At 31.7% G+C, this 18,759-nt stretch overlaps 2 protein-coding genes across 2 annotated transcripts; both read right to left on the bottom strand.

Moving 5' to 3' along the window:
* Positions 1-1,356: 1,356 nt before the first annotated feature.
* LOC131947420 (uncharacterized) lies at positions 1,357-10,047 on the bottom strand. Its single transcript, XM_059308634.1, has 12 exons — positions 9,975-10,047; positions 9,650-9,737; positions 9,339-9,434; positions 8,709-8,835; positions 8,470-8,523; positions 7,261-8,111; positions 6,899-6,953; positions 5,380-5,462; positions 5,091-5,145; positions 3,097-3,200; positions 2,804-2,858; positions 1,357-1,754 (listed from the first exon to the last, which is right to left on the bottom strand). The coding sequence occupies exons 3-12, from the start codon at positions 9,432-9,434 to the stop codon at positions 1,357-1,359; spliced, it is 1,878 nt and encodes a 625-aa protein (XP_059164617.1). The 5' UTR covers positions 9,650-9,737; positions 9,975-10,047.
* Positions 10,048-12,369: 2,322 nt separating this feature from the next.
* LOC131947419 (uncharacterized protein MG328-like) lies at positions 12,370-17,532 on the bottom strand. The gene is made up of 7 exons (XM_059308633.1): positions 17,445-17,532; positions 16,177-16,281; positions 15,685-15,811; positions 15,335-15,388; positions 14,324-15,048; positions 14,018-14,060; positions 12,370-13,004 (listed from the first exon to the last, which is right to left on the bottom strand). The coding sequence occupies exons 2-7, from the start codon at positions 16,279-16,281 to the stop codon at positions 12,613-12,615; spliced, it is 1,446 nt and encodes a 481-aa protein (XP_059164616.1). The 5' UTR covers positions 17,445-17,532; the 3' UTR covers positions 12,370-12,612.
* Between the last annotated feature and the right edge of the window lie 1,227 nt (positions 17,533-18,759).

Genomic DNA, 18,759 nt, shown 5'->3' with positions numbered 1-18,759 from the left:
TGAGGCGTTCATGCATGTCCTGCACGGGATGCATTGGGTCTTGATGATGGACCTTATTGACTCCACCTGGCATTGATGCTGTTGTCACAGTGCACGGTAGGGTTAAAATTATCTGTTTCACCTACTGAACAATATCTTGTAGAGAAGTTTGTCTTGTACGGCATGTTTTAACCCAACCTGTGTCTTGTAGATATGTTTGGTTTTGTACGGCCTGTCGTAGCCTACAATGTGCCACACCTAGTTTTAACACACATGCCGTCTCGAATGTGTGGCTACATGGTCTATGTAACACTACGTTAACACACATCTTTGGTCTACTTCCGTCCAATGCATGACAGGAGAGAAACACCTTTGGATCCTAGCCTACACCATCGCGGAACAGTTTTTGATCGACCGAATCTAATGTGTAATGCATTTTGTTTCTGACACTTTTTACCAAGATTTTCTAACATTGTATTAAATAATTCTAAAATAAAATGTAAAAAATTTCCAAATATTTATGCAAAATGCATTATAAATATAATACTCAAATTATTTTGTTTTGAGATGTTATGTATACAATACTTTTAATCTACATATTGTGTACTGACATTATTTGTAGATACACATTATAATATATTATATACAATATTATATGAATAATTGTGTTTTGTATAATGGTAGTGGGCCAAAAATTATTGACAGCATTTGGCCTAACCTAGATATTTTATATTTGTTTTCTTTTCCACAATCCTCTCCAATCAAGTATGCTTGAATACAGTGTTATTGGTAATACATTTTAAAGTATTAAGAGTGATATATAGAACATGTTGTAATCTATTAGAAAAATATATTCAATTTTTAACAGAAATTGTAATGAACACAATTATTTACATTTTTGACAGAAGTTTTGATGAACAAACATCTCAAGTTATATTGACGGTAATATGAAATCGGAGTTTCTTCCAGGCATCCCCGAAGAAAGTCTACCGCCCCCCTCCCCCCCGAATGAGATGGAATTTATATAGCAAACATATACTTTTACTAGTGTCCGACCCCCCCCCCTCGGAAAATGTTGACCGTTCCCCCCCGAAAATATCTTGTGCCCCCCCCCCCCCCCCCAGAGAAAAAAGTCTGGAAGAAACACTGTATGAAATGTAAAGTTAGTACATTGATTACATGCTACATGGAAGAGACAACTAGTCAGGTATTTAAGTTATGTGATCAGATATACATGTTAAAAATGTTGCTTTGCAAATTTCATTAAAACAATCAATCTACACCTACAGCATGACGTCATCACCTGTCTAATACAGTAGCTACAGTTAGTACTGTCTCCGAGAAAATTCCTCTTTCACAATGTTGCGTGTTGTACTTCTATAAACTAATGATAGTGAAGCTCCTCTCACTAGACAACACTGCGCCTGATTCTGCAATTGCTACTTTGAAATAAAGTTCCTGACCTTTCTTCATGTCAACAATCACTGACCCAGTATTGACATACACGTAATATCCGTTGTAATAACCGCGGAGATTGTAACCACTGTCTCCAGCCACTACATTAAACCATATCCAATATTTTGGATTTTCTTTTACTGTCACACAGACAAGATAACATCCGTCATGTGGTGATACAAATTTTCCTGTTGCTCGATTCAAGTGTTGGCCGTTATATTCACGTACTTCGGAAAACTTTAAGATTGGAGTCCCATCAGTCACAGGTTTGTAACATGCAGGCTTCATATGACACACGTATCTGTTGCTTGCAAGGGTCTCTGTGGAATAGGAAACATGTCTAACATTATTTTTATGTTTACACTGACACTATCAGAATAAAAATTTGATTTAAACTGGATGGTTAGTTTTAATTTCGATTTTTTTGAGAATAAATTTGTACAAACTATATGTATAAGGCTACAAAAAAATTTAATCTGTGTCTTTAGTCAAAGTGAATGTAACTTGGTATTTTATTTTTACTATATAATAGAAGATACTTAATTTAATAAACTATTTATAAATATTTTGTAAGGTTTTATACATCTCCGAGCCATTGCGATCATTACAAGTGTAGAACATCTGACGTCAATCATGACGTCACATAGAGGACGAGCTTTGGTTATTGCGTCATCACATACAGCCAAAAATTCACAACTATTAATTCCGATGTTTAGGTGTAGGTTATAAAGTTTAAAGCGGTTAAGTTTTGTTGTATTGTATGTCTAAGTAAAGCTACAATCTTTATTTTTAGAGTAGATTGAACAAAGTACAATTTCAAACAGATGATGTGAATGGCGTAAATTTAGTAATTACAAATTGCTTAAATGTTGTAATTTTGTATTTTATTAATTGCAAGCCTAATCTATTCAAACATGATACCACTAGAATATTTTTACCAACCCGTTATTTAATTAATTAACACTAGAACTATATATTTTTTAAAAACTACAACAAGATTTTAAAATTTTAGATACAAGATAACAAGCACAAAGTAAAAACTTTATTCACATATTACCTAAAGAAAACGTTTATTTCTCTGAACAAATAAATTCAGTAAAACTGTCTCAGTTGATAAAATAATTTTACCCGAGGTTTACATAAGAATTTTAATTATAGTAGTCGTACAAAAATGAGGTGAAACAGTACATATTTCACATTTTAAATCTTCACTTATTTGGCCTAAATTATGTTCGGACTTTAAAAGTCATGACACCCCCAACCCTTCCAATGAATTTATAAGACAAAAATCAGAAAGTATTGGGTTCTGAAAACAAAAAACATCAAAAATAAAATACCCAACTAGAAGATACCAAACTATGAAACTCACCAAAGGTCCTAAACTCTTTCGACATCGTTGAAGAAGCTGTTTCTTGGGCTTGAAGCTAAAAATCAGACTTGTTTTTTAAACAATGTATGGTATAAAAAAAATTATAATTAAATTAAAGCTCAAGAACTATGCTTAATTTTCTATCCTCACAATACAGTTTTTGAAACTACTATTATAAAACCATTTACATCTTAAGTCATTTTATATTTCACATTGCGAATTTAAAAGCTATGCCAATTATCATTTATATTTTATTAAACAAATTTTATTACATTAGGACATAAATAAAATACCTTGAAAGTTAAATTAGCTAACTCTTTTAAAGTATTGGTCATATTTTTTTTTCCTTCATCTTGTAAAGTAGAAATCAAATCCACATGTCTTTTTACTTCTTCTCCTGTATTTTAACGATAAACCCATACATATAAAATGTATTGAATGGTAGAATTGGAAGATGTTTTTTACAAGCTTTTATTTAACTCACTTCCTCTGTCTGTCGTCAGTCTGTCTAGACGGAAACGCAGGAGTGAAAATTCGGAAACTTCTACTTGACCGACTCGATTCACAGTTGGCACGTGGGTCAAGACATGAAGACAATGCAATCTAAAACTAAATTTGACTTAATTGGATGCCTAATTAATTTTTATGAATTAATTAAAATTTGGACCGAATTAGTAGGCATGTCTAGCCAACCACACCACACGCGTCATCACCTTCAATAGCTGCGCCATCACGTAATGGCTGCGTTCAAAAACCATTGCGCGCCTACTGAACGTGATGTTCAGTAGGCGCGCAATGGTTTTTAGTCATGTAACTCTATTGTAAATAAAACATGTAAAGTACTGAAAAAAAAATTCATAAAAAAACGTTTTAATAACAAGCTTTTATGTAATGATGCACTAAAAAGTAGAAAATAAATTATAGACTACTATTTAAATAACTATAAAGAAAAGCGTGGGTGTCTTCCTTAACATTAGTAAAGGTATCCAATAGATACTAAAGTGACCCACGCTTTTCTTTATAGTTATTTAAATAGTAGTCTATAATTTATTTTCTACTTTTTAGTGCATCATTACATAAAAGCTTGTTATTAAAACGTTTTTTATGGATTTTTTTTCAAAGTATTATTAAAATGGTGCACTGTAGGCCTATATCATTTTTAAAATTTAAGTATTATTTCATTTAAGTTGTGTGACAAAGTTAAACACTATTGCTCAAAGAAAGTAATTATATTAATGTTTGGGATGTAAAAAAAAACATATGTAGCCTATTGAACACCGCTGAACACACGTGACTAAAAAAGCTCACTATTTCTTAAAATATATTTTTAAGAGGGAACTATGTTTTCCTGAGTTGTAAGCCACAAACTAACATTCTCGGCTATGGAAAACAAAACCAATATTTTTGTCCTGAAGCACATTTTGATTCATTTTTCGGATTGTTTCATTTTATTTGTTTTAAAATTCTACTCATATGCTGCTACAAATATCGCCTGTCATTTGAAAAAAAAATAATATAAATCAAAACTTTATTAAAAATGAGAAATGATCTCGCGTGTTTAGGTAACAAATTATTTCTGAATTTTCTAGTAGAAGTAACAGAAATGGTAAAACCGTAAGCCTTGGAATATAGAATCAAGATTTTTAAATTTAAGGTACATTATGTGACAAAAAGCCCTACTTTAAATAATAAATCTTCTAAATGTCATAAAGTAAAAATGTTAATTTTTTTCGACATTTTAACTAGTTTCCTTTCACAATGAAAGTCTCGAATGAAGGCAAAAAATGGTGTGTGTCCAAAGCACAGACAAAAGGTTGGTTGCATACGAGTTTGCCACAAATTAACCAACGTACTTAAAATGTCAACTGACCACTGCAGAAAATGGGTAAGTTGTTGATGGTGTGTCGAATAAATGAGTTTAATAAGGGAAGCGACCGGGTCGAGTCACGTTGAGACTGTTGTGGAGTTGTGTATATTGAGGACGAATGAATGTATATAGGAAGAAAGCTGTTAACAGTTGTATTTGATTAAGAGTGAATGGGTGCTAAGTAGGCTAAACATAATTAGATGTTGTGATATGTATTACACTTGTATTAAGCTTGTTGGTCGGTAAAATTCTGTTGGGACCCTACTAAAAACATTCTATAAAAAATGTGAATTTCTTAATTTAAGTAATTTTTCGCACGCTTCGTATTTTACCCAATTTAAAAAAAAATAGGCCTATATATAAATAAATACTTTTTATTTAAAATTTTATTTTTTAATTTTTTGTAAACAGCATTCGTACCAAAAATCTCACAATCTTTTGACAGCTTAAGGACATCTGTTCCCAGTGCATTCATCTGAAAATATGCGCATTGTAACAAAAAAATAGTAAATATTAACACTAAAACTTCATAGTATATTTAGGTAAATGCAAACTACGCTGCCAAACTTTGTTTCAAATATATTTGAAATTTCTGCTGTAGATAATAAACTCTTCATAATTTTTCAGATACTTGTCAATTATCAACACTAGTCACCATATGACATTTTAATATTCTGTCATACTCGTGTTATAAAATTATTTATATTACTTTAGTTGTAAAATTTTCCACATTCTTATTTCCATCTGCTTGTAAAGTAGTAATCAAACCGGACTGATGTTTTACCTCTTGACCTGTATTAAAGTCAATAAAACATGTGATCGTATTTATGTAAAAAGATAAGCAATTAAAAACTTTTAATATAAAAATCGTATACTAGTGATTTCTTATTTTTCTTTGCAACTTTATAAAAGGCATGGTTTATTCCTTGAGTACTAATGAGCCATAGTATATTAAACAGTTCGGGACAGATATCTCATAAACATAGTTGTAATTTACTGATCACTAAACGCGACGTTATTGAAACATCAACTTTCTCATTAAAAATTGGATATGACAAAAAACTAACAATAACTGAATTAAATATATTGTTTTGTTTACATGTTAAATGATGACTAAATTATTCCTGGAAAAAGTAAAAGTCATAACACCGATAGATCATCCTGAAATGCATTATATATATATATATATATATATATATATATATATATATATATATATATATATATATATATATATATATATATATACCTATACTGACGCAAGTACAGTAATTGTCAAACTTTCTTTATTTACGTCTACGTTAGCATTTCATTGGGGAAGTGGTAATGTGATCGCACAACAACATTGCTGCTGTTTTAATTGATAATCATCTTATGGACAAATTGCTACAGAAGCCCGTTATAAAAGGCACTATCGGTGAATATAAGAAATCAAATATGTATATTTTATGATAAAAGAAAGTGCGTATAATGATTTTATTTTTATTTCGGTATGCCCTATGTTAATTATAAATTTATATTACAGATGATTTAACTCCTGTCTCTCACCGAACTTAGTTAATTCGCCTTTTTGAAAATAAAATTAACCACGATAACGGTAAAGTGAAATATGCGACATTTAAAAAAAACTTTGGACTGAAATTAGCTGACTGAGTACACAATAAATCCATGTTAATTTCCCCTGATAAGGGTCGGCGTGGTCGAGTCGGTAAAGGTCATGGCTGCTAAACCGAAAAGTCTCGAGTTCGAGCCACTCTTCTAGGAGACAAGTCCAAAATCAAACAACTGCTGCCTTGTAGTTTGTTCTCGGTTGGACAAAGGCTATGGAAGCAAATCCAAAAAGAAAAGCAGGCTGACATCGGAGTCAATGGCCTCAATGGCGCATAAGCAGTTGACACGTAACGCTTAATCGTGTTGGAGGCGTGGTCGAGTCGGCAAAGCTCAAGGTTGATAAATTCGAAAAAAAAAAGTCTCGAGTTCAAACCCTCTGGCAGATAAGGCTAGATCGCTTCCAACACTAAAAATTAAGAACGAAGAAGAAGATTCCCTGATCATTCTATCGAATAAAAAACCCATTAAAAACGCAGTAGTGGTAATTGATTCTTGGTAAACTGTTGGAGGAACTGAACCAAGCTAATTGACAAATTGAAAATGATCTGCACGTACTTAACAAATATATATTGTTTGTTATCAAAACTTTTTATTGAAAATAAAATATCTACACTTACTTATTGTTTTCACTTCGTTTGACCTAGTGATCAAATCATTTTCTAACGTTGCAAGCTGAATAAAGAAAAAAGAAAGGGTAAAAAGACGGGTTCACCAAAAGTAGAAAGACGAATAAAGATATAATTATGTTTTTTCCAAGTTCTAGTTACAAGTTTGTATCAATGACTATTAGTTATTTATACAAGTAAAATGCATATCAGTATTTACGCAAATATATATATATATATATATATATATATATATATATATATATATATATATATATATATATATATATATAATTTGTGCATGTAATAATTTAAAAATGTATTTGTTGTTAAAATACAGAGAAAAGGTTAATTCTTTTTTCCATATATCATACCATTGTCTTTAAATGTTCAATCTTTTTTACGATGTTAGCCATGTTATCTTTTCCATCGTTTTGTAAAACACAAATCAATTCAGAATGACTGGCTACAATTCTTGCAAAATTATCTGACTCATCTTTGTTGACTTTAAACTTGTTCTCCATTTCATTCACGTTGCTTTTGACTGTTTCTATATCAAGATTAACTTGTTCTAGACTTCTACAAGTCTTTGCATTATTTTCCATTAAAATCTCAATTTGTTGACTCATCTCACCTATTTTATTTTCATCTTCTGTGCACTGCTGTTTTAGGTTTAAATAATTTTCTTTTTGTTCATCGGATAGCTGTTTCATTTTGATCAGTATATCACTTTGTTCAGATATGCATCTGTCTCTCCAGTCGTTAATTTCTGGTAAGCAAATGCTTTCTTTATTTTGTAGCTCGTGAATTATATCATTCTGTAAATTCATCTTCTGTTGGAGGTTTTTAAATTTCTTTTTTGTTTTTTTCGTCACTTGAAGTATTTGCTTATCCATGTCACATTTTTCTGTTACAGACTGTTCTTTCATTTTTTCTGTCGCTTTTTGTAGAGTAGAAATCATGTCCTCAATATATTTAATTCTATTTTCTAAAATGTTTTCTTTCCACTGTTTCATCTCCGAAAGGTCATCCTCGGTCTTTTGTTTTGTATCTTTGACTGAATTTAACTCTGTTTCAACATGCTCCATTCTCTTTTCTAAACTTGTGTTTTCCTTTTTATTTATTTCTGAGATTTCATTTTCGTTTCCTTGATGGTCGTTTTCAACTAAAGTCCAAGTTGTGTCCGTCAGATTTAATTTCTTTGGTAAACTGCGACCACAGTCAACTTTTATTTTGAAAAAAAATATTGCTCAGATAGAGATGAGGAATGCATATATATATATATATATATATATATATATATATATATATATATATATATATATATATATATATATATATATATATATATATATATATATATATATACATATATATATATATTTTATTGCATTTAAACGATGGTTGCTATATATGATTTTTATATTTTTTTTTAAATGTAAAGTATATGTATATTTTATAAATCAATTGTTACGTTTTAATGTGCTGTGTAGATAATATAAGCAAACGTAATAAAATACATATGTTTGTTGCCATTAATATGTATGGAATCAAATAAAGCAAATGTTTTTGTTCTGTCTTACTTCCTTCATGTGTTCCTTGTCTTTTCTTTAGCTCATCAAGTTTCCTTTTTACATCTGTGAGTTGCTCCATACATGATTATATTTTATTAAAAAAGCAACAGTAAAATGATTAGACTATGAATAAATTATTGTACACCTTTATATTTAGAACATAATACAAATGTTTTTAGCGTATTTACTTTTAGAAAGTGTTTTTTTTTTTTCAAGAATTACATTTCCACATTTTAATATAAAATTACCTGAAATAGTTTTTTTATGATCCAGCAGTGCAGAATTTGTTTTCCTCACCAGAGCAACCACTTCTTTTATTTCGTCTATGTTTCCTTGAGAAATTTTTTTTATACATTCCTCTGTTTTCAAATTGACCTTAGCAGAAGAGTTTGGAGCACAATTATACGGAATTTGTAAAATTTAGTTTTTAATTAAAAAAATACAACCGTGCTAAATTATTTTATAATTAATTAATAGTCGTATTACAATTATTAATAATCATGTTATTTGTGAGCAACTATTTTGTTTAAACAAGGAATAGCAAATATTGTTAACTCTGATGACCAAATTAACTATTTTGTGTGATATTATAATACACGCTCGTCTTCCCAGTGAATAGATAAGCTACCAGTAGCGTAGCGAGGGGGGGGAGGACATATGTTCCGGGGGCCGACCTTAGGGGGCGCCAAAATGGTTTGGAAAAATAAATTGAAGGTTGAGGGGGGTGCAAATCGAAAGTTTGAGGGGGGTGCAAATCGAAATCTTGAGCGGGGTGGGGTGCAAATCGAAAAGTTTATCCCCGGGCGCCGGGAAGGGTCGCTACAACTCTGAGCTACCTCAACTAATATTATACGTACTAGGATTTTTTAAAAGCAAACCTGTTGATATAGTTTCATTATTTTTCTTTCTAGCTCTTTATTTATGTCCACTAAATGTTCCAAGAGTTTATTTAGGTCTTTTTTAGCCTCAGCCATCTACACAAGTAAAATAAATATTCTTTATTATTTATGTGGATGATAGATTATGGAAAGCGATTCCTATTTTTAAAAATAGATTGTAAATATAAACGATTATTTTATAGTATATCATTTTATCACTTTGCGCAATTTCCAATCACTTTAGGTGCTGCGTATATCTCATTAAATTAGCGATTAAATTTGTAATTACCGTATAGTTAGAAGGAACCTACCGTTTGATTTTGCTGACCACAACTTGCAATTAAGTTCAAATTTCGTCTAGTGTCGTTCTAACGTTTTTACGAGAAAGTATTATTCTGTCTGTAAAGTATGCTTAATATTTTTATTGTTTTGTAAAATGTGTATACTATTTATCTTGATAATTGAAGTTGTTCAGTTTGAAACTTTAAAAATTATGGTTACATAAAATGTTTGTCGTGATATGTTGTACAAATGTAAAAAAAAATAAAATAATATAACTTTTAGAGTTTGACAAATACACTGTAAATAATTATCAAAACGAAAATAAATTTAAAAATTATTTAATAATGTACTCACAACAAAATCCTCATGTGTATATACTGCTTATACTTCAGCAGGGTTGAACCAACTAATAACACACAGCTAAATGTTGCAAACGAATGATCTAAAAAGCGCTATTGGCACGTATTCAAAGACCCTTGTCGATATTAAAAGTTATCGATTTCTTTAATGTATGGTATTACAGCGTAAGTTGGTCTGTATGAAATGTATTCTTTGTTGTTAAGACATGTTGACAAAGAACGCCTGAGACGTTGCCTGTAAAAACTAAGTAGGTCACTATTCCAGGCAATCCAAACAGCGCAGCGTAGCAAGTTATGTATTTAGCTTAGCACTTGTTTTAACTAGTTAATACCGTAGTTAATACTTAACTAAAATCAAAACATGTTGATATAATGTGTGACGCTGCATCTAACATTGCAGTGATAGTTGTTTCAAGTTACTTACAAGGCCATATAAGAGACTTCTTATACTTTTTAATCTTGTATCCAAGAGTAATATTTTTCTACAGCCTGACGACGAAGTTACATGGACTTCTGGTCACATTCTTTCTGTACGTCTTATAGCACATAAAATTGTTTTGTTTGCTTGGGTTAAGGAACATGTAAGACAAAACATGTCGCGAATACAAATCGGCATAACTCGAATGAAAAGTTCCATAACACGTAACTGCTCTTAAAAAAATGTATCGTGTACGCATCTTAGTACAAAGAGGCATCAGTTTTTAAAAGAAAAAATCACATTTTTTTCGACCCAAGAACTACAAGACATCTGGTCGTAAAACATATAATTACTAACGCTTAAATGCCCGAGCTTAGAATCATGAGCTTATTAAGCTCGTTAGAGACAGCAACCATTCTAGGAACGATAACTCCCAAATTAAACAACTGCTGTCTTGTAGTTTGTTTTTTGGGTTGAAAAAGGATTGGATGTAAATCCAGGAAAACAAGAAAGGGCTACTGTGCCAGACGTGTATCTGTTGTGTTAAAGTGTTTTACAATTAGTAAACTAATTTACAACATCTATAGTGTACACAAAGTGTGTATTCACACATGTTATGTTATTGATTTACTCTTTTAGTTCCTATAAATCCGATCTAAATGCGAGCTTAGTCTATGTGTTTATATGTGCGAAGCGTTTTCGACGTCTCAATTTCACTAATATGTGATATGATTGTTTTGTATAATCGCATTAAACATGATGTTTTAACTCATATCGATAAAAATTATACACAGGTTTAGAATATAGTAAATGTCACACTACCCGAGATCACAAAAAAACTTTATTTGCCTTATGGGACGGCAAGTTCAGGTAAAAAAAATGGAACTTTAATATCTACTTACTTTTGTTATAAGAAACTATCTGAAAAAGTAGCTCTTCTTTTTTTTCTAAACTGTTTAATCCTTGGGTTATAATGGCATCTAAACTACAATAATATTAGATAATGGAACAATTACATTACTAGTAAAATAAGAATCACATTTTATAACAACTGAAGTTGTGCCAAAAATATAAAAATGTGTTGTTATTCATCAGACGTGGATATTGGTGAGAATACATCAGATGCTAATAAAAAAAAGACTTGTGGCAATAAAAGGTTAATATAGATTTCTAGTTTCTTAAAATAATCAAATACCATCTGTTTAGAAGCGATAACTGCACGTGCTAGAAACTATCTTGGACACACCTTTACCCAGTGTAGGGGTTAGCGTGCAGGTGAGCTGAGCAAGGGCAGTGGTCAAGGTAAGAAAGACCTGCGAATGGTCTTTTAAAACGTAGGATGATTCACGTTGTCGACATAGCCCGAATGAACAGTCTGTCATCAGAGTTTCTTCTAGGCATCTCTTTGGGGGGGGGGGGAGAGTCGCCCCCCCCCCCCTTCCCTAAGAAAGGCTACCGCCCCCCGAAAGAGATGGAATTTATATAGAAAATACATACTTTTAACAGTGTTCGCCTCTGGAAATTTTAGTCCACCCCCCAAAATAAAATGTCAAGCGCCCCCCCCCCCCCCCCCCCCCCGGAGAAAACGGTTTGCAAGCAACACCGACTGTCATAGAACTCCAGCTGACCGGGGAGGGAGGGGAAGAGGTGGTGCACAGTTTGAAGTGGAGCTGTCATAAACAATATGGCGGTACAATAACATAAGTATCAGAACAAAATGTTTTTGAAGGTTTAATAATACCGGTCTAGATGTAAAAAATACGATCGAAAAATAAGCCGATCGCTGTTATTATAGAAACACCATCAAAACAGTAGCAGTGCCGGCGCCAGGTTATTCAGCGCCCTAGGCAAAACTGTGTTTAACACCCCCCCCCCCCCCCCAATCACATAATCATATGAATCATCATGTTTTAAATTAAAATAATTACATTAATAAATACAATAATTATATTATTTTATTAACAGAGGCGTGGCTAGGGGAGGGCGGATGGAGCGGCCGCCACAGGCGCGACCCACAGGGGCGCTAATATTACATAGATAGATAGGTAGATAAAAATGTAAAAAGCTAATTATATACAGTTGAAATTAAGAACGTTGACTGCCACCTGGCATTACGGTCTTAATTGTTTTCTACATCAATAATGTAACATCAAAATAAAAAAGCAAAGTTCGCCTCATGGTTAGCACAAGATTTACACAAGATAAGAACTCAGTTTTACAGTCTGACAATAGAGAAGCCACTGGCTGCGTGTAGCATGGCTTCATCATCAGCTCCAGTCACTTTAAAATATAGCTCTTCCCCTTTCTTCATTGCAACAATGGTTGATCCAGAAGCCGAAGTAAAAGCTGATTTTACAAAAAAATCTTTTTGTAATATTTCTCCACTGAAGAAGCTCACTGCAATCCGTTTATCTTCTTTCTCCTTTAACGTAACAATAACTAAATAAAAACCGTCATCTGGTGCTACAAGTTTTCCTGTTGATCTATTGAAATGGCTGCCGTTATGTTCCTTAACGCCATAGAACGTAGAAATAATTTCTCCAGTGGTGACTGGTGTGTTGTTGTGTAGGTGGATTTGACAGAAGTAAGGCTTGCATACTCGATTCCCTATTAAAATTATGTATAAATGAGTAATGCATTATAAAACATCATGCATAATGTTTGAATGATATTATAAATATTCAAGCTGTGATTAGATTTGGTAGTATTCTAGACGACCCAGTTTCCCATTGAAAACAATTCCTTAGCTGCACTAACAACATAAACCAATCAAACGCTTAGATCACCACACCTAGGTGTCTGGCGGTACCGAAAAAAACTTATCCAAAATACTTTGCCCAAATGGGTAAAATACCTACATTAGTAAAACTAGCTGTTCTACATTGTCAAATGTTTGTTAATATATCTTATTTATCTTAAAATACATATTTTATTGAAGCATACTTAAAAGAATTAACTTGCAGGAATGGTTATTTTGATGTTTTTGGTAACTTTTAATAAATCACTGGAAACAATGACGTTTACCAATACTATCCCGTATGTCAGATCATCGCTTTGCTAATTTTAGTCAGTAAGACACGTTTTAGTACTGGATCTTTTATTTCCTTATCACGATTTCTCCTTAGACAACACGATGTACAAAGTGTAGCCCAGCACAAAGGCATTGGGGGAGTTATCAAGCATTCATTATAAAAATATTAAATTGACAAACCTAGGATAGTTTTGGAAAATTGCCAACAACAGCTATAAACATTAACAATAACCCTAAGCCTGACCGTGACCTTAACCCTGACCTTGGACTGACCCTGGTCTGACGCTGACCATGACCTTGACCCTAACTCTTACTCTAAGCCTAAATCAATTACAACCGCTATACATATCCCTAACTATCCATAACCATATAGGCCTACGAGGGTGGAATAATATATGTGGGTAATAATTTGATGTCTCGTATAAAACAAAATAGCAACCAGCGAGGTGGTTTGGGGGGGGGGGGGGGCGGGGGTGAGACTGTTGATTGACACAGGGGATATAACCAACGCCCCGAAGCAGATAATTGACTTTAAATTATTGTATTTGCTTTAGAGTTATTTACATTTTAATAAAATAAATATACGTACTGACTCCTCGCACGCCATTTGATTTAATCTCTAAAGATGCAAGCTATAATTAAAAAAAAGTATTTGTTAATTGGACTGCATTTCAAAAAGTAGAAACACACAATAAGAAAAAAAAAATAAGTGCCAAATTTTTAGACTCTCGCTAATAGTATTGGCACCATTTGCTAAAATCTAATATATATATATATATATATATATATATATATATATATATATATATATATATATATATATATATATATATATATATATATATACATATATATATGTTAAAAATACAACGAAGTCAATTTTATAATACCTTACCAATGTCTTTAGTTTATGAAGTTCTTGTGTGCAGTTAGCAAAGTTTTTCTTTTCTTCTTTTTGTAAAACAGAAATCTCCTTAGATTGGCTGGCAACTATTTGTGCGAATTTATCAATTTGATCTGAGTGGTCTTTTAATTTTTTATTCACGTCATTTATGAAATGATCAACTGATTTTGTCACTTGATTATTTTTTTCTAAACTGCTGTGTATTTGCGAATCTTGTTTTCTGGAGTTCTCCATCAGTTGATTGTATTCTCGCATGCCTTTCATTGTTTTGATGTTATTTTCTTGTTTTTTATTGAGCAGTTGATTTATTTTTATCACCATATCACTTTGTTCAGGTATACATTTGTCTCTCCATTGTTTTATTTCTATTAATTCTTTATCTCTCGACCGCATTGAATCCAGTAACAACGCCTGTGTTTCTTCAAGATATTTTATTCTCTCTTCAAAATTGTTGTTTTCCCGTTTCTTTCTCTCGGATATTTCATTTTGATTAGCATTATTTACAATTTCAGGTGAAAAAATGGTGTCAAAAATACGTTGTTTTGACTTTTCTAAAAGGTTTTCTCTCCACTGCTTCGCTAACGGTAAACAATCTTCAGTTTTTTGTATTGATGTAAACGGTATTGCATTATGCTCTATTCCCTTTTTCAAACTGCTGTTTTTTAATTTATTTATTTCTGATGTATCTTTTTCATTTTCTTGTGTTTTGTCTTTTGCTGAAATACACCGACATTTTTAATTTCATTTTGTCCTGAGACAAAAATTATTTTATGAAAACTAAAATCAATGTTGACAAAAAAAAAACGTATTAAAAATGTTTGTTAAAAGGACATTAACTTACGCATACACATATATATATATACCATATTGAAAAAAACAATTAACTAAGTACTATAGTTTTGTTGTTGTGTAAATGCAATTCGTAAATTTAAGCGAAATGTAATTTTAACAATAGTGTTAGAGGTGTAATCAATTAGAAGTCAACTCCCACGTTAGTCTTACCTTCTTCATTTGTTGCTTGAAATTTCTTTAGTTTAGTGAGTTTCCTATTTACATCTGTTATTAAAGAAATATTTTGTATTTTATAAGACCAATGCATCAATTATAAGCAGTGTTAACAAGAAGATGCTATAAGTACCCTACATAGCACAATCAGTAAAATGCTTTGTATTAATTAGGGGATTTAGGAATATTCTTAATTAAAGTCTTTTTTTTATTTAATAAAAAAATGAGAAACAATATTTCATGTAGTCAGTACATTATCATACAGATGTTTTGTAAGAAAACAAACAACGTAAAAACAAATATTTACTATGATGTTTGTAAAATTCCACATTTAAATTTGAAATTACCACTAATTTTGTTTTTATGATCCAGCAGTGCAGAATTTGTTGTTCTCACTAGAGCAACCACTTCTTTTATTTCCTCTATATCTCCTTTAAACTGGGATTCAATACATTCGATTGTTGTCAAATTGACCTGATCAAAAGTGTTTAGAAGAACAAATTAAATGAGATCATTTTTATACAAACCATTTTTATTGGTAAATTAATCACTTTATAATTTTCTTTAAATAAATTTTAATTATTAAAATTTAATACATAAAACACACACGTTATGTGCTACATGGAATTAAATTGCTGAAACAAAAGTAGAGATTTTAAAACATTAATTTTAGCTAAATAAAAAGTGTATACAAAAAGTAGATATTGTTGACTCGAATATTTAATTAACACCATTTTAATCTTATAAATCACCGTGATTTTCATTAAAAAAGGAAACATTCGTAGATTAAAATTATAACGTATGTGGATTTTTTTTTTAAAGTTCATAAAAATAATTACTTGTTCATTTAATTTCCAAATCTGTTTTTCCAACTGCACATTTATCCCAAATAAATGCTCCAGCAGTTTAGTCAATTCTTTCTGTTTAGGTTTACCTTCTGCCATCTGCACTAAAGATATTATTTAACATGTGATAAAATGTGAATATTCTACAAGTTAACTAATAAGATAATTTTCTTTGTGATTTTTAACGTCAAACGGCTTTAGGAACTTGTGAATTGTGTATATGTGTATTTGTGTGTGTGGGGGGGGGGGGGAAGGGGGGGGGGGGTTAGGATGGTAGAGGTGTAAGAATGATGGCTAGGATGTTGTGGTACAACCAAGATTTACTCAACAAACACATAAGCTATGTATTAATTACATAACTCTATTAATTTGTCTATAACACTTTAATGTTGCATTGTTTTGACACAAAACATATAATGCATAGACGACATGTTATGGGATTTGAAGATGTTCAAGTGTGAGAAGTGGAATATTTTGTGTGAGTGGGCAGGTGAGTGGTGGAGGCGTTAGGTGAGTGTTTTGGTTAAGCATGATTGAAATCGTAAGCATCAATATTTTACTGATAATCAAAAATATAACAGTTATTTAAGAATGGAAGTATCCTGATAGAGAGAGAGAGAGAGAGAGAGAGAGAGAGAGAGAGAGAGAGAGAGAGATAGAAAGAGTGATTGTGTATCTGTGTGTGTGTGTTTGGGTGTGTGTGTATGTGCATGTAAACATTAGGGTAGGAAAGATATACTAGACGGCGGGCAGTCTCTTTTTATTGTAGCCTTCATAACGGGAACGTCTAATATTGGCGTCTAATATGATATAACCTTACATTGAAATCCAAATTTTCCTACTTTATGAGACGCCTGGACAAATCATGACCCTAAAATGTGGAGCAGTCTTTGACTTTTAAGTCAACTAACTCCCCTAAATTGTAACTAACAATTATTTTGTAGACAATAATATGGAAAATGAAATATAACAAGCGGGATATAATTCCCAATTTGAAACCAAAAAAAAACACCAATAAAACAATTTAATCAGCGCCTCCTATCGTCTTTGTTATATGTGAACTATTCATTACCGGTGTATGTTTTATATAATAAACTCTCTTTACAACTAAAAATAATTCATACTTTTTTATGATTATATTGTGTAGTTATTCAGATTTTGAAAAGCTTGAGTAATTGATAATTTGCCAAATATAATGTATTGTTTTTACTAAGAATAAGTAAAAGATTGCATACAATAAAACAAATAAAAAAAAACTGCACCTTAATTGCTTTTTTCTCGTTCACTACTAGAGCACAGACGAACCTTCAAATACCAATGCACACACATTTTGCCAATCTAAGTTCCTAATAATAAGAACTGGCTCGTATTCCAACTAGTTGGTCGATATTCAACTTATTCAAGAAATTATTGATTTTGTAAAGGGTAATACTGAAATACACCAACATGAAAAGTTTACCTGTACAGCCAAATCAGCGTTCCTAACATGAATAACATTCACAGCTAAAAATAAACTGGACTGTGTAGATTGTTTGGCTGTTTATACTAGACAGATTATACTGTGCTTTTTATATTAGACGGGTTAGACAGGGCTGTTGAGCTAATACTCTGGGATGTTTAGAATATACAGGTTTGCCTTAGTTATTTAGAATATAGGCCTACATGTTAAGCCGGAACGTTTAGATTATTCAGGTTAAGCTGGGCTATTTAGCTGTTACTCTGGGCTGTTAAGATTGTACTTGTTAGGCTTGTATAATTAGGCTTGGCCTTTTGGATTATACATGTAGTATTTTCAATGTTAGCCTGTATCAACACAATAAACTTTCAAAAAGACGAACTCGCTAAAACGGCTGTCGCCCGGTGCGGCTCTTCGTGATGTCTACCCCCCCCCCACCCCCAAGAAAAAAGTATATAAGTATATATATATATATATATATATATATATATATATATATATATATATATATATATATATATATATATATATATATATATATATATATATATATATATATATATATATATATATGTGTGTGTTTGTGTGTATGTGTGCAGGTGTGTGTGTGTATATTGGCCTACAAGGGCTATAATTTAAATTTATGCCACATACGGGTACATGTATGTGTATAATCTTTATTCTCTGCAGATTTAATAATAACGATGTTTCTCTATAGTCTGCTAATAATATAATCTTTATAGTTAGCACTTTTGAGCCGTGGTGTCTATCCCTATCCTCTTGTAATAATTGTCGATTTGTACTTAAATGACTATTTAACGTTAATTAGTCTTTACATGATGTGGCAAAAATCCTTTTTACTTTCTCGTATATACGAAGTATAGAGAAAGTATTGTAATCGTGCACAAAAATAACATGAAATTTTGACAGTTTTCACCGCTTTACTCCTCAGTCCTTCATCACATCCGGAGTATAGAGGACTTATTTTAATCAGGCAAAAATTATAAATACAAATATACAAACGTTTTGGCGTTTTATGCGTTATCGAGTCGTAAAAACTGGACTTTGCAATTCAGTCCGTATGTCTGTGTGTCTGTCTGTGTGTCTGTGTGTAAACACGA

Source organism: Physella acuta, unplaced genomic scaffold, assembly GCF_028476545.2.
Source record: "Physella acuta isolate Inbredline_101_S28 unplaced genomic scaffold, ASM2847654v3 ptg000592l, whole genome shotgun sequence".
NCBI classification, from domain to species: Eukaryota; Metazoa; Mollusca; class Gastropoda; family Physidae; genus Physella; species Physella acuta.
This window is presented reverse-complemented; position numbering and strand designations above follow the sequence as displayed.